Source organism: Patagioenas fasciata, chromosome 11, assembly GCF_037038585.1.
Source record: "Patagioenas fasciata isolate bPatFas1 chromosome 11, bPatFas1.hap1, whole genome shotgun sequence".
NCBI lineage: Eukaryota > Metazoa > Chordata > Aves > Columbiformes > Columbidae > Patagioenas > Patagioenas fasciata.
The window spans coordinates 9663798-9680633 of NC_092530.1; the positions used below are offsets into that span (position 1 = coordinate 9663798).

General features: G+C 39.1%; 1 protein-coding gene across 1 annotated transcript in view; it reads right to left on the reverse strand.

Annotated features, from left to right (window-relative positions):
* Nucleotides 1–406: 406 nt before the first annotated feature.
* Nucleotides 407–16836, reverse strand: part of ABCB7 (ATP binding cassette subfamily B member 7) — a 42308-nt gene continuing 25878 nt past the window's right edge. The window contains exons 9-16 of the mRNA XM_065846223.2: nucleotides 16093–16267; nucleotides 14512–14669; nucleotides 13806–13969; nucleotides 13508–13637; nucleotides 12842–13013; nucleotides 9294–9397; nucleotides 7651–7758; nucleotides 407–4919 (exon numbers count right to left, since the gene is read on the reverse strand). Coding sequence (XP_065702295.1) covers nucleotides 4701–4919; nucleotides 7651–7758; nucleotides 9294–9397; nucleotides 12842–13013; nucleotides 13508–13637; nucleotides 13806–13969; nucleotides 14512–14669; nucleotides 16093–16267 — 1230 coding nt within the window. The 3' untranslated portion in view covers nucleotides 407–4700. The remainder of the gene's footprint in view (nucleotides 4920–7650; nucleotides 7759–9293; nucleotides 9398–12841; nucleotides 13014–13507; nucleotides 13638–13805; nucleotides 13970–14511; nucleotides 14670–16092; nucleotides 16268–16836) is intronic.

Here is a 16836-nt window from a genome sequence, read left to right on the forward strand (position 1 = left end):
ATTGAGCTTTTAACAAGAATTTGCAGGTTCATTGGCATGATGCATCTAATGCGAGTGCTCTTCATGTTTGCAGCTCCATACACTGAAATAAAGGGGATATAAAAGCTGCATGGGACCAAATTCAGATGCACTATATGAACTTACCTTTCCGATGGAGCATCTGGAAGTTGGTTGCCTTGTGCTAACACACACCCCCAGAATTTGTTACCATCTTCACCATCATCATCAAGCACTGCAAACAATTGTTTTCACTGAAAAAGCTGATTCAAACTGCCCTTTGAGGGAAAGAGCCACAGTCCCATAGCTGTTATAAAAATCACTGCTATTCACATTCCACCCCAGTGACTTGAGTGTTTCCTCTGGAAATCGCTGCAAAGCTGGAAGAGCCATTTTGACAGGACACCCATTTCTATTCACAAAGATAAATCCTTTATTTAGTAATAATTATCTACACACAGATGAACAATGGGAATGAGGGGAAGAAGCCTTCCAGCAGAACGTTTACACAACTATTTTGTTGTTGTTGTTCCTCTTGAACAACTATCATCTCACTGTACAATGTATATTTTACATTTCCATTCTGAAAACCTCAATATAATTTAAAGTCTCAGTGTTAAGAGATGTAGGTAACTACTAATCCGTGTAACTGCTGCGAGTAAACCTGCGGATCATCTGCCAGTAGCAAGTTACTAATTTCCGTTCGTAAAAAGCAAAACAACCTTCCCACCAACCACTAATTAAGTTTTTGAACTTGTAGGTTAGAATAGCTAAAATTTTGTGTGATGTGTCTTCAAATCCTGTGCCTGACAAGTTTTTCCATTGGAATCAAATTCTGTAAGTTCAGAGTTAAGAGATGACTGAGCACTGTAAGACGCAGCCCATCTTCAATGTCCATTTCTCACAAGCACATTTCCTTTAAAAACAGAGAATGAAAGGGGAAAAAAAAATACATAGCTTTTTCCACTCTAAAACTGCAGATAAAGATTTTGTACTGGTAGATAGCTTGAATTTTGAAACAACACCAGCTAAGAGGCCAGACTATGAAAAACTACTGTTTAGAAAAGTGATGTTCCAGATTTTGGAAGAGAACTACCGAGATTCACAGAGACTTAAAGAGCTCCAAAAGAAGTCTATTTTCTGTAAGAAACTGTAGGGCTTTTTAAAGAGATGCCATGTATATTGTCTCAAGAGTCAGCGCAGGACAGAGTCTCTCCAAAGCCACGACTCTCCCATTCAGCGTTTCAAACATCTGCTTCAAACAGTGACACTTTGGAGTCACAGTATATAAATAAAAAACAAACAAGAGAGCACTGGTTTTAATTTCTAGCAGACAAGAGAATCACCAAGCATTGCTACTGCTTCTCTGCGGCACCTGCTCACGTGCAAAACCCAATGCTTGGCGTGTTCTTCTGGCGCCTGTTCGCTCGGGCTGCGGCAGCGGAGGATCCTGCTCCTCACAGCCCTTCAGCTCTGCGGTGACTTGTTCTGCTCTGATAGCAAGTTCTTGCCATTTAACTCGGCATAGAAATGGTGGGAGAAAAACCTTTTTTGCTCTCATTAGTACAGAAGTCTTTTTTTTTTTTTTTTAAATTTTCTCCATTTCATGTGTGTAGCTGCTAAATTTCCAATAGCAAAGCAAATTTTTGTAACCTGTGTGTAAGAAGTGTGGAGAGCATCCCTTCAAATAAAGCCACGAACAAGTCCAGAACGTTTATCCAGCAACTCCATGACACAGAAGTTTTCTGTCATCTCCACTGTAGTTCTTTAGAATAAATATCCTACTGTACAACTGGCCTCTTTTTAGGAAATGCCTGTCAAAAGAGTTACCTCCCATCATTCAATTTGCTTAAAATTGGACGATGCTGCAGCACGATAATTGGCATTTAAAATGATGGCCTTATAGCTATATCAAACCCTTCCCAGATTAAAACAACCATTGATCATTTCTGGTATTTCCCATCTGAAAACAGACTCAGAGTACTTGCAAATCCATCCCCAGTGATAAAATGCAGCAGCTTTGTATAACCACTTGTTCTGACAACTTCCTTTCACCAACACAATAAAACTGGCATTAGAATGGTTTCTGGTTTCAGACATTTAAAAGACAACGTGTGCTCTGGAGACAATTTCCAGCATGTCGGAGCTCTGCAATATGGAAAACTGTTCATGGAGAAAAAAACACTTTTCCTCCAACTTTCAGACCAGTGATATTTTTAACACTTGCACCAAAGAAAAGAAAATCTTCAGGACTGAAATGTTCCTTTTCACAGCCTTTGCACACTACCTGCTGCATGCAAGAGTAGAGATTATTTGATTCCAAAAACTAGCTGGGGTGGGGTGGGGAGGGACGACACATTGTTTGGGTGTTTTATTAGCCACGCCGCTGGAAACGGAGATGCCACACAAAAAGACTTTTTAATTAACCTTTGCTAACTGTTTCTGGCAGTTCAAATATAACTGCACCTCTATAGTCAACCTCACTGCTGGCAGAGACTAAAAATGGAGACAATTAGTGAAAATAAAAGGAAGACTGCAAGCTAGAAGAATTCTGAGCTGCCACTACATTAACAAGGCTTCACTTTGCTGCTGCACTCCAAGGATGAAAATGAAAGTCCTTGCATTTGATACACTTTTAAAATTATTTTTAACTGGAGATTGATGCCAGGTTGGGTTTTTTGATCTATCATTTTAATAGAAACTGAGTAACTAGCAGAAAAGACAGCAAGTTACTGTTCCTTATGCACAGTTGCAGGGAAGGGCCTAACACAAAAAAGTAAGAACTCTTGGCAACTACATCTCCGGAAGAACCAAACTCAGTGCTTTGCTAGTGCCCACCCTGAGAAATCTTGCATCTGATTTACGAATGTAATTATATCAGTGTAATTATACCGGTATAATTCCCCAGGAAAAAATGTTATTTTTCAACATCCAAAAGAGAATTTTTATCTTTTAAAATTCAACATGAAGAATTATGCCAGAATAACTAGTGAGAAATAGATCCAGTCAATCTCCCTGAAGACGTAAGGCCTGAAATACGATCCTGCTGCGGTGGGTTGACCCTGGCTGGTCGCCAGGTGCCCACCAAAGCTGCTCCATCACTCCCCACCTCAGCTGGAGGGGCAGAAAATACAAGAAGACGCTCACAGGTCGAGATAAGGATAGTGAGATCTCTCAGTAATTATCATCATGGGCAAAACAGACTTGACTTGGGAAAATTAATTTATTGCCAGTCAAATCAGAGTAGAGTAATAAGGAATAAACCCAAATTTTAAACCACCTTTCTCTCCACACCTCCCTTCTTCCCAGGCTCAACTTCACTCCCAATTTCTCCATCACCTCCCCCCAAGCGGTGCAGGGGGTTGGGGAATGGAGATGTGGTTGGTTCATCACGTTGTCTCTGCTGCTCCTTCCTCCTCACACTTTCCCCCTGCTCCAGTATGGATCCCTGTGGGGTCACAAGTGTCCTTGCCCTCCTTCTGCACTGACCTTGGTGTCCAAGGAGTTGTTCCTCTCACATATTCTCACTCCTCTCTCAGCAATTGCTGTTGTGCAGCTTTTTTTCCGCACTTCTTAACTATGTTACCCCAGAGGTGTTTCCACTGTTGCTGATGGGCTCAGCCTTGGCCAGCAGTGGGTCCACCTTTGAACCAACTGCCGCTGGCTCTGTTGGACATGCGGGAAGCTTCTGGAAGCTTCTCAGAAGCCACCTCTGCACCACCCCGTGCTACCTGGCCACACAAACCTGATGTACCTGCAGTGTCCTGCAAATCACAAACACTGAGGTTTCTTGACACTGAAGAAGTTTTGACTACTGAAATGAGGTTATTACAGCCACGCTTTCAATGTTATCCAGGTCATTTTCTCATACACTAATGACATAATAGAAATTTATGGAAGTCTTTATTGAATCTTAATTGCTCCCTAAGACCACGACTGAAATAGAAAAAGTCTCGGCATTCTGCTTTGGCTGCTATAGCGGATGCTGATGATACAGAATCCTGAACTCCGATTTTTTTCATTTATATTAAACTTCTGATTCTTTATATTGACATACAAAATGTAAGTTTTCTGTAAAGTCACACAATATTTGTTCAACTACAGACTTCTGACAGCTCTTAAAAATACTGATAGTTTTCTTTTCGAATAATACCAATACATTTCCTGACACTCCAGTATGAAAGGGCGAGATGGCTAATTCTCATGCTTTGTTGAGGCTTTTCTTATTTTTACAAGGATGAACATTCTAAACCAGAACACCACCGCGTAATTTAAATTGCATCTTCCTTGCAGATGAGTTCAAATTAGCCCAATTACAATTAAACATGACATATTTATCAACCATTAATGATGAGAAATAATGTAAGCCGGGGACAAATCTGTCTACAATTTAATAATCCACCTCAAGCAACTACCAGGAGAATTTACCAGTGCCTAAAAATTGCCATAAATTACACTCTTAGTTGAGAAGTTTAAAGTTTTTGAAAAAGCTCAGCTCTTGCAGATGCCACTGAATATTAGGGATTTCTAAAGATGTAAAAATAGAACTCCTTTGGTTGAAATTAAGTCCCTCTGAGAAACTGTAAAACCCAAAAACTGCAAAATGCAGGAAGTTTTTGAACACTGACTTAGAAAGAAGGGCTGGGCTTCATTGTAATATTGTGCATTTTTAACCTGTTATAGAAGATTATCCAGGCTCACATTTAGCATGAACAGTTTCCACAGCCTTTCACACTATTGCTAATTTCTTCTTCGAGTTTCTTCCTTTCCTCCTCTTTGGACATCCGATTATTTCTCTCTTCCCAGTTTTGGTTGTTGTGACTATTTAGTACTTTGCTGCTCTGTGTATGCCACATTTCATAATAGAGATTGTTCGGGTTTGCAAGGAGGTCTGCATGCCGGCCACGTTCCACCACTTTACCCTGTAAGAGAATAGGAGTAAATCAGTAATCGATATTAGCAGATCTTTAGGAGTATTTATTTAGGAATATAAATTTTGCCAAGATACCGGCCACAGTTTTGCAGTATAGACTACAGCAATTATTGAGAAGGAGCTCGACACAGCAATGAAAGACAGACGATGTGGTGCACTGAACCATGTGTTACGCTGCAAGCTGAAAACGAGGAACTTCTCAAACTTATATCAACAGTGATGCAGATGCCTTTTGTCCATCTGGACAAAATTTCAAGTCCACCAACATAGAAAGTTTTATAATCTAAACTGGAAGAACTATTTAAAGTCAATGTAGACCTCTGTATGAGGAGCAAGCTGTTCAACAACTAGTGCAAAAGTCACATGAATGTTTGTTTCCAAACCTGTATTTGTCTTTGCTTGCTAACAAACACACACTAAGAAGCTAAAAGAAAAGGGCATACAGAGATTTGTACCAGAGAAGCAAAACACATTTACAAATAAAACCCTAAAAACAATTAGTCTAAATTGTGCTTTTCAGATGGGCGCTCAGTGTTGCAATTGATGCCATAAAAATCAAGTCAGCAGTTCAGTTCATCTGTGCTGTTCTCAAGAGCAAAGATGATTTACTGACCATTGTTGTGGAAATGGGAAGGAAGAGTTGGGAAGAACTCAAATCCTATGGACAGTGCAACAACACAGCTCTTCAAAAAAAAAAACCAGACTCATCTTTTTACTTTTACACATTTACATCCACTGACTTCAAATTAAAATAAAGTATTCGTTCTCCAGCTATCGTTTCTTTTGGGAAGAGACACCATTATATGGACAACTACACGGATTTTATATTAGATCTAAATTCTGATCTACAATTAAATCTACCTCCTTGTGACAGCTGCTGATGAACATGCTGGGACATAAATTGGGTCTTGTCACTTCTATTCCTAGTCATGCTGGTGGAATCTGAACAGATACACACTTGACCAACATAACTGCGGAATTTATTTTAAAACTTCAAGTGGTTAACTTAGAGTTAATTGTAGTAGAGATGAAGCTTTGGAATGACGGTCTTTCTTCTCCTGACTCCCGAACAACCATCAGAAATGTAACTTCTCCGTTCAGCTTCATGGTATTCAGTTCAATACCATGAATACAACGTTTGTTTACTCTCTCAAGGATGATTCTGATTTTACCTGGGCAAAGGTGCTGGAATTGTGCTGCCAGATTTCCACAGCTAAGCAAACCCAGCCACAGTCACCTCGTCTGGTCTCCCCTCCCGAGCTGTGTTTATTTGGCTGTCAACGCAGCGCTCGTCAATCAAAACGGGACGACAAGAGGCAACTCTCTGCTGAGCAAACGCCGGTGATGCCTCACAAAGCAGCCGAGCACTAGAAGTGATGCACCACGCTGCCTCGCTCGTTCACAATCTTTGTTACACTAACAACATTCAGGAAAGCGAGCACCCTAGCTGTTTTACAGCTTTAGGTTGTGCTTTTATTTTCAATGTAACAGTTACACTATAACACAAAACACACTCTTAGTAAGCTGTGAAAACTTGCGTTGAAAACAAGAAGTCGCAGATTGCCTCATAACATGTTAAAAAACATTTGCAAGATGCTTTAACATGCACTTACATAAAGGATACACCTTAGGAAATGATTTTCCAGCAGAAGTTGAAAAAACAAGATCAAAACCAAATAAAAACTCCAGAGAGCAGGAGTGATTCATTCTGGGATTCGTATGGAGCTGTGATTTGTATAGCAAAGACAGTCATGAATGTCACTATTTTGTAAGATTCTGTTTTAATTCCCATGAAATCATTTAACATACTGTAGAAATAATTTATTCTCTTTTAGATATGCTTAAACACACCTATAATCACAAGCATATAAATAGCAACCGAAAAAAATGAATGCAGAGATAAATTTAACATTTATTATCAGATTAGAGCATTATATTTCTAGCATTATCAGCTAAAAGATTAACTATTAAGTTCTAATAAGAACAGTTGTTTATTTTAAATCTACAGCCAGGTAATCAAGAAGAAAATGGATTTAGAACAGACTGAGTATCAGGTAACAGATGAACAGAGATATTAGTAAATCAAATGTTGAAACTTAACTTTTTGTCTTATAGGAGAAGCTCACGGAAAGGGAACAATCACTTTTCTACAGGTACAATAGATGATTGTTCAGATTTATAACATAATGAATTGAACAATCCTACAACAATTTTATCTGCATGGAAAGAGAACATGCTGTTCTCTCTCTTTCTGCTCTAAGAAAAAACACAACTATGGATGTACGTGAAAAACAGACACTCAGTAATGAGAATGAAGCGTAAATTGGGGGAACATATTAGGAAACCTAACCTGACAGAAATATGTAATAAGGCAGATTAAAAACATGCAACATTAACCCAGTCCCAGAGCATCACGTGAAATCTGTCATAATCCATATAAAGAACATGTAAATAAGTGAACTATGCAAATGAAGTAAAAATACAGCGTATAAGAGAATCACACATGCAAGTTTTTGCAACCGATAAACTCTTAGTTGCAAAGAAGAGATATATATATAAAAAGCAAAGCCTGGGCTAGAATTTTCTAACATGGTTCATTTCAATTAAAAAAAAGAACTTTCCGTAGCTTGGTGGGAGTATAATATGTCAAAACTGATACACAGATTCCCTAAAACAACACTGACATGTGAAAATTACACACCACAGGGTGATCGCCTCACCTGATCCAGCACGAGGATTTCGTCCGCATCAACTACTGTGGACAACCTGTGGGCAATGAAAACCGATGTTCGGTGTTTCACCATGTCCCTCATGGCACTGAGGATATTCTGCAAGATTAAAACAGAGACAAACTCTCACACACTCCTAGGTGGTATGAAGAAGAATCAAATGCTGCCTGGAAATATGCAAATGACCGTGAATGAGCTTTGAAAAACATCTACAGTAGGGCTATAGCTTCCTAGTAAGAACCAGCTATGAGCATCTACAGAAGAAACAGAAGAATCCCAAGTGTTAAATATCTGTGGCTCTGATGAAGTCCTCAAACTGCAAAAAAAGCTTGTATTCACAGAAAAATGCAGATACCCCAAGGGACAAAGGAAGAGAAGCGTCACTTGATTTCAGGAAAAAGCTCCTTGCGTAGCCATGCTACAAAATCAACATAAACTGCATAGAAGGCACATGAAAACAGCAGATCATCATCATCATACTTTCCAATCAGTGACAGTTAAAGAAAAGCATCCCTCTCTCTATCATGCCAATGCGGAACATAAAGCAGTCCTTGGAACTACCCATCTACCTGCTGCTTCCTTTGTGGGCAGCCTTCCACCTTCCCAAACTGCATTCAATTGCAAGCAGCACTAATCGGGAAGTGAAGCATCCACCTTATCTTCCTGTAAAACACTTGCCTTTGACAGAAAACATTTCGATTACCAGATATACAGCCTTTAAAGTGCAGTTCTGCTGTGAAACCTTCAGCTTTGTTTATGATTCTTGCAATAAATACAGCAAAAGAGAGAAGGAAACCAAGCAGTGTTCTGTAGAACTGTGCGTTATGAACATTTCTGTACTATATTTGAATGCTGTACTATACAGAGGTACAGTTTGTACATTGATTTCTTTGTATCTGGAAAATGAAAGTAATGTAGTGATTACAGGTCAATAAACTCACTCAATAATCTGCATAAGTGAACACAAACCTAGCTCTAGATGACGTTAGTTTGTGAAATGACGACTGGTGCTGAGAGTTCTGTGTTTAAGCAAAGATGTAGTGGTGAAGCCTGACACAGTTACTGTGGTAGTGTCACGATGTCTACGTCACAACACTCTGATGTTTCCCAGCCCTTCCTGAGAAGTGAATGCAAATTAATACCAACACTGCAGGCTACACCTACCCGGTTTGCATCTCAGAATGACGCTGCACCACGAACACGAGGTTTTCTGTTCTGCATTACATCACGATTCCTTATGAGATATTTTTAGTGAATGCTAGGTGTCATCTAAACACCTTTTAAAGTGGATTGGAAAGCTTCACACTTCATGGCTACATGAGGTATTTGCAACAACTTCAAGAGATTAATGTTCAACAGTGAATGGGACCTCAAGAGTGTAAAACAGAAAATATACCCAGAGCTGATATTCTTCACTGTCTCAAGGGAGACAGAGACTCAGTATCACTGCTCTGGTCTTCAGGAAAATGGCTTAACCATCTCCTAATAATAATAATAATACCAGGAAGACACATGATAGCAATTTGGCAAAAAGAACAGAATCTTTTCTGAGAGGAAAAGAACAAGGAAAAAGCATCAGAATCAGACACCATTACACCATTTAAGATTTATACTTTTTTTAAATCCCAATTTACCTCTTCTGTGATTGAATCTAAAGATGATGTGGCTTCATCATAGAGAAAAATATGTGGCTCCTTTAACATTGCTCTAGCAATTGCAACTCTTTGCTTTTCTCCTCCTGAAGGCAGCGCAGGGGGTGAAGGGTGGGAGAGGAAAAAAAAAAAGATTAAGTTACAATTGACATATTCTAAATCCAACAGCAGACATGACTGTTTTGGGCAGTGGTTATCCCCCCCCCCGCTTTTTTTCTTTTAATATACATCATAGTTGTAGGTCCGTGCATGCTATATAAGATATCACACAAGTTCCTGCTCCTTGGTAAATCCAAAGCAATTCAAGATTGCTTATCGTTTTAGAAAAGGACAGAAAACTATTTTGTACATGCTACAAGGGAAGAGCAGGTAACTAACAGCAATACACAGTAACCCACTCCATACGCCAAGGAGCACGAGCTCATTTATTTGGTCTAAGCTCTGTCCCCAATTTGCACACAAAGATATGTTTTCTCTCACAAACGAACAGTGCTCTGTCCATACCTAACAGCTTTAACCAGCAGATTTAATTAAAGAACACAATTAATATGGTGCTGAAAACCACCTTTGTTATGCAATCTACTGCCTGTTGGTTGCCGATATGACCAAGTTTCAGACTATAGTTTCCTTTCTTCACAATCCTTACTGCCAACATCTACCCAAGAAAAACCTTTACAGACAGTAAAACAGGTACATTTGAGAGCTTAAAATCTGTTAAACATTTGGTATGCAATGCAAACATTTCACATTTGTGCTCTTGTCCCTCCTTTGTTTTATTCAATGCTTCAAAACATTCCATTTATTATCATTTTATTCTTGTTAAGGTTCCATTCCTATCAGGAGAGAACACACTTTAATAAGCCATTTAAAAGGCTGATAATAATGCTGCAGTTCAAATTTTAACTGTCTTTGGCAGAACTCCGTAGCAATTAGAACTGTAGAATTTACTTAGTCTATTTTAATATACTGTCTCTACCCTCTAAAGCATGTTCAAAAACTCACAGCTTGACAATATCCATGTTTGAAAGACATACTACAATAACAAAATCCAAGGTCTTTCATTACATTTGTAGCATATCGACTTGTTTCATGTTCTTCTCCATTCATATTCAGGACAGCAGCACAGCGACTGTTTTGTTCACAAAGCCAGGGGTTGGGGCTGTAACAGCTCTGTCTATCACACACATCTATTAGAAAACACTGAAATGGATTCTACTTGAAAAAAGCCAAAACAGCTTGTTTTTCATGATTTACTCTCTCTGAGTCAATCATTGAGATCAGTAAGAACCGCATTAAATGCTTATTTCACCATTCCAATTGATAGAGTTCTCATTGGAATTAAGATTTCCTTATGCCTATTTTGATAACACACAAGCAAGGAAAAAAAATCATCACACTAGGGGAGAGCAACTATACCCAGGCTACTGCCCAGCCATCAGGGACTCTCCTTTGTACTAAGGTTCTTGCCAAATATATATAAAAAAATTAGTTTTGAAGTATCAAGCCAGCACTTCTGACATATAGTTTTCTAACATCAGTCCACAAGGAAGTAAACTGCTCATTTACTTGAAGAAAGGAATCCATAATGTATTAAATTTTTGCATACAGGGAGAATTTAACTTAGTCGTTATTTTTCAAATTAAGTCTATTCAGTGCAGCAAATGATTAACTGTTCACATGGTCCCACATTAAGATCACCGCCTTTACTGGCCCCACACGCTGCTGCCGCTGTTCACAGCTCAGCAATCCCTGTTAATGGCCATTGTGCCTTTCGCCGAGACACCCACCACGCCAGTGCTCCCCAAAACCTCCATTTTTCATCCCACATATAAAATGGCTGGATTTCAAAGAAGACCACTTAAATTCACAGAGCTTTCACTCAGCCAATTTCTCCCACAAAATATTTTTAAAAAAAGACAAAAGTCAGGACTTAGTGTTTTTCTTGGACTAGATGGAAACTCCAACGTGCCTGCACATGCTTCTCCAGATTTGGAATGGGACATCAAAACATTTATGGTTGATAAGAACTTTACAATCACCAAGTCCAACTGCTAACCTGGCACTGCCAAGTCCCACCACTAAACCACGTCCCTAAGAGCCTCATCTCTGCATCTTTCAAACCCTTCCAGGGATGGCGACTCCAGCACTGCCCTGGGCAGTCTGTTCCAACGCCCAGCAGCTCTCTTGGTGAAGACCTTTTTCCTAGTATCCAATCTGAATCTCAACATAAGACTAAGGCTGATCTAGTGAAAGATCTCCCTGCTCACAGCAGGGGTGCTGGTCCAGATGATCTTTAGAAGGTCCCTTCCAAACCAAACCAGTCTATGCTGCTATAAATGCCAAAGACTTATTTGAAATATAACAAAATAACCTGAAAAGAATATATCCTTCAACCAAAAGAGTCATTCCATTTTTGTCTTATTCAGTGCACATTTAGCAACTGCCACATCTATGTGATGGATGTATTACTAAATTTGTCTCAATGCAACTTCAACCTATGAGGCTTGAGACTGATAGCATTTTAGTGGAATCCAGCTGCTACTTAAAAAGTGATACTTAAACTCCGTATTTCAAAAATCCTATGTCTCCACAATAAAAAACAGAAAAAGGACACGAGAAATGATTTAGACATTTCCCAGTTTCCACATGACCCCACATCTTACATTATCAGTCCTGTAACTCTGCCACAGGAAGAACGTTTGTTTTCAAGCATCATCTTTCCTACAAGCAAGTGTGTGTCATTTTAATATTACAGCCAGCTGTAGAGAAGAAGTAGTAAAGTGAATTCTGTGTACGAGTGGCCCCAAAAGGCTAGCATGCCTAGCAAAGCCTGGCTAATGCCATGATATGATCTTTCTGGTCTAGAACAGTTACGCTGTTGTGTAGAGTGCATACCCAAATATGAGGGACCTTGAGAACCTTAACTCATGGGTTTTTTGTTTCACTACCAAGGCTGTATAAGTCCATAGCTTGCAGATATGCAGACACCATTTTCATGTTGTTTCTTACACAATTCACAGGTAAGAAACACACAAGACACAAAGGCCCGTTCATTACCAACAGGGTCCAAAATGACCATGCTGCAGCAACATATCCCATTGCCTTACTTACTATCAACAGCAAAACCAAACCACCACCTAACTTGCAGCTGTTAACAAGCTTAGATTTAAGAAATCGAATTTGGAAGGTTTATGCATATATATAAGCCTATCACATCGTACATGCAAAGCACACACATAAAGTTCCCAGTTCTATTCACACACCTTCCTCTACCCAAACAGATTGAGAAAGATCATATTTACTTGGATGCATTACATGCTTCCGTATCAACTCATTTAATGCTATCCCCTGAAAATACACTCCTTTAAATATCTTGTAGACTACAGGTGTCTTAGACTAAAGATCTCCATATTAATATTTAGCCTTATTATGTAAATAAGCTAAAAGCAACTCTGACCGAGGAATAAACTACATGTTGAACTAGGCGGTAGCAAGAGGGATACAAAGAACTTATGCACTTAAGAACCTACCTGAGAGTTTGAGTCCTCGTTCACCAACCTGAGTGTTGTAACCATTTGGCATTCGAAGAATAGCATCGTGGATTCCTGCCAGCTTTGCTACCGCGTACACCTCTTCTGGTGTGGCATCGATATTGCCATAAAGCAGATTGTAGTAGATAGTATTGTGGAAGAGAACAGCATCCTACATTTATGGAAAGAATAATTTAAACAAGAAATGAGGAAGAGTAGTTTAAAAACTGTCCCTATTGCATGAAAAAAAAAAAAAAAATCAATCCAGAATCTCTCATGTTTTTCTACAAAGCCTGAAGGTAGAAGTATTTGGGAAAATTTCTGTTCCCAAAAATGGGATTAATACATTTTGTGTCCTAAATATATGTATGTCATGCATACTTCTACTACTTTACCGAATTGTTATGGGTGGTAATCAACTCTAAAGCTAAATCACTTTAAGCTGGAGGCAGTTTCTCATGAAGAGGCTTAAACATTTCAGAAATTGGATCTATATGACGATGCACATAAATACATAATATTTCCCAGAGGAAAAAAAATAAAAGCGGCACGGTGACTTTCACCAGAACTAGACAAGCGTTAGGATTGGCCTTCACCAAACCAGTGTCAGAATACCCAAAATTACTACTACAGTGGGCTACTTCGGGAGAATGAAACATGGTATACCTGAGGTACAACTCCTATTGCCTTTCTCAGACTTTCCAAACTGATATCTTGGATGTTCTGTCCAGCAATATAAATATTTCCTTTCTGAGGTTCGTAGAAACGAAATAATAACCTTACAATTGTGCTTTTCCTGAAATTGAAAAGAATTGAAGCTAATGTTACATTTCTGGTTTGCTATTTACAGTCTCCCAGCAGAACTGATGTCACAAACACAAACAATAAAAAGCAAAACACAAGAACAAACACATTGAAGAAACAAAATTCTGCACTGATTGGCATATTTAGTCCATTTACCCACCCTGACCCACTACCTCCTACAATGGCCACTTTCTTTCCTGCAGGGACTTCAAAAGAGACTCCAGCAAGGACTTTCTGCCCCTCAAGGTATTCAAAATGCACATTATCGAAGGCGATGGAAGCAGTCTGCGGTGTGATCTGCAGCGGTGGAGCCAGCTCTTTGTCCTATTAAAAGAAGAGTGTCATTTTATACGCTGCCCAGAAAGTATCTCAAGCAGTTCAATGAGCTGAACAGTCCATTTCCTAGCTCAGAAAAAGGCAAACAGACACTCCAGCTTGGATACGTTGAAAGTAATTGTAATCCACCCCACAAGTTAAATTGTTTTGTTCCTCTTTTTCCTCAAAGAAAGTAAAATCTTCTGCTGTAAACACTCTGCTTCACAACTTCTTTTGGAGTAATAAATACTGCATCATTAATTACAAATAAAAATTCAAGCATAAGGCATGAATACTTAAATAAAAGAAATTCAGTACAAACATAGCTTCCACAAAACAACTTTTGCTGTCATTAAAAGATTCTGCAAGAAAAAAGCAGCTGCTATTGCACTAACTGCACTTAAACGAGGCAGAACAAAATCCTTAGACAAAATCTCTTTCTTGAACAGAAATTAAACCTGGAAGGTAACAAACAGGGTGAAATGACGGCATTGCCAGAAACCAGCCCTACTAAATACACAGATACTTTAGGAAAATAAGCTACTACTTACTTTAATTCTGGTATCTACACTGAGAAGCGTAAACAAGGTATTCATATCTATAAGTGCTTGTCTTGTCTCTCTGTACACTGTTCCCAGGAAGTTTAGGGGAAGAGAAAGCTGGAACAACAATCCATTCACCATTACTAGATCTCCAACAGAAAGGCTGCCTTAAGACAAAACGGATGTGAGAGAATAAGGAGACTTGAAGGGTTGTCTTGTTAGGAAGCACGACAACATTCTTTTAAAAAATAAAGTCAATCATTCTAGTTTCTTTTATCCCATTTCTAAAACAAGGTGTTCAAATAGAAAACAAAACGCATTCCCAGAAGATCAGATTTTACACAGGAAAGGGCTTGAAATGAATGGCAATGTTTGTGTGGATTTCACTGAAGGAAAAAACCACCCACAACATAATAGCACTTGGAAAATAAGAGAAGCAGCATATCAAGAAATTCACAGAAAACACGAGGTTGTAAATTCCACAGAGAGAAACACAAAGGGACCTAAGTAAGTTAGAAGGGGAGGAACTGATATCTGAAAGCAAGAATCAGATTGTACAATTACAGACAAATGGTAGAATTTGTCGTGATCGAGAGGACTTTCATACAATATACAACAGAGCTGCTAAAACACACAGTGAGAACCTCTGGGCAGCTTAATATCAAATATGTCAATCAAGGAAAAACTCAGGATGACACACTAGCTAAACATATGTGTCAGGTCAGTTCAACTGAAACAGGTCAAGAAAGATGATTTAAATTAGTATTTCTACCATCCCACTTAAAGGTTATTCTGAATTTTCTTAAGGACAGCCACAAACTGCACCTACTGACTTATTCATTCACACTGTAACTCTTCCCTGTCCTGGCATCTCTGAAAAAGAGCAAAGCAGAGGCAAGAAAGACAGCACGATAGAAAGGGCTACCCTTCAAACACATCTGGAGACTAACAGTGTTTAAAGCATCATTATTTTTACTCTAAAACCACCTTCCTTTAGCTGAGCCTCATCTACCATATCTGAAGTCTGTACGACGTCTTCCTAGACAAGCAGGCTTTACTTTGTGTAGTAAACTAAACAAATATAGATAAAAAGCTCTAACATATGGAAACAATTATTTTAACAATGTGTCCTTATTAATGCAAGGAAAGTGAAGGACACTGGTAATAAAACTACTGGACACAAAGCACATGGGTATATACACACTGCTGAAAAGTTTAGAATCTTGCCAACTTGGGGAGGGAGGAGAGCAAGAAGAAAGGACCTTTGTAGAAGGTCCACAGAAGTATTTGTATTTATATAAGAGTCTTTCACAATTCTTCAACAGAAACTTCCAAAGTTACATTTTCTTAGCATCTTTCACTAGCTGCTAAACTTTTAAAATGTTTCTAATAACATCATACTAGTCACTGATAAATATATACATATTAAAAATTGAATTAATAATACTCCAAGAAGCAAAAATGCCCAAAACTGTAAAGCAAAAACTCTCAAAATGAACCATGACATCAACCGTAAGCTAATTAACACCTTTGTTATGGGTGAATTAAGGTAAAGGAGGGTCATTTTTAGCTTATAGACAGATCAGTTACCTGCAACAATGCCCTGGCTAGCAAGCACCATGATGGCCGTTAAGCCAATGCTAAATATAGCGCTCTGTCCGAAGTTGAGGAGAGCTAACGTAGAGGTAGTCTTCAGGGAGGCGTTCTCATACGTTTTCAAGAATCCATCATACCGCTGGGCTTCGTATTTCTCATTATTGAAATACTGCGACATACACAGAAATAACAAATGTCACAATCCCAAACATAACAGACTAGACATTTCACTGAAGTTCAGTGTAAACATACTACATGCACACACACACAGTCCCTCTTCAGCACTCCTAACGACTACAGAGAAAAGATCATAAAAGATCCGTGTGTGAAAACAAAACCCAGGAGCAAACCGCAGCACGTCCTGCACTGGGAAAGGAGGCACTATGGAAATTCCTTCCACACTCAGTTCTACTAACACTGGGTGCCTGCCTTGCAGAACTTCTACCCAATTAACATCAGCTGCTGCTAGATACTAATGAGAAGAAAAAGTTACTGTTCTCAGTGTACTAGAACATCCTTGTCAGTGTGATGATGGCAAATTCTCCAGAGCAGCACTTCTCACCCAAAGCCTGCTCCTGGGTCCTGCTTCACAGCTCACTCTGCTGCTTATCTTTCCAGTTCCAGCTCTCCAGTTAAAAGCAGCATAAAATAGGTCTGAGCCTGGGCAATCTCCAAGCTGGCCACGGGATATTTTAACAGTAGCAATAGAAGAAACAGAAGAGACCCCCTCTTTCATGG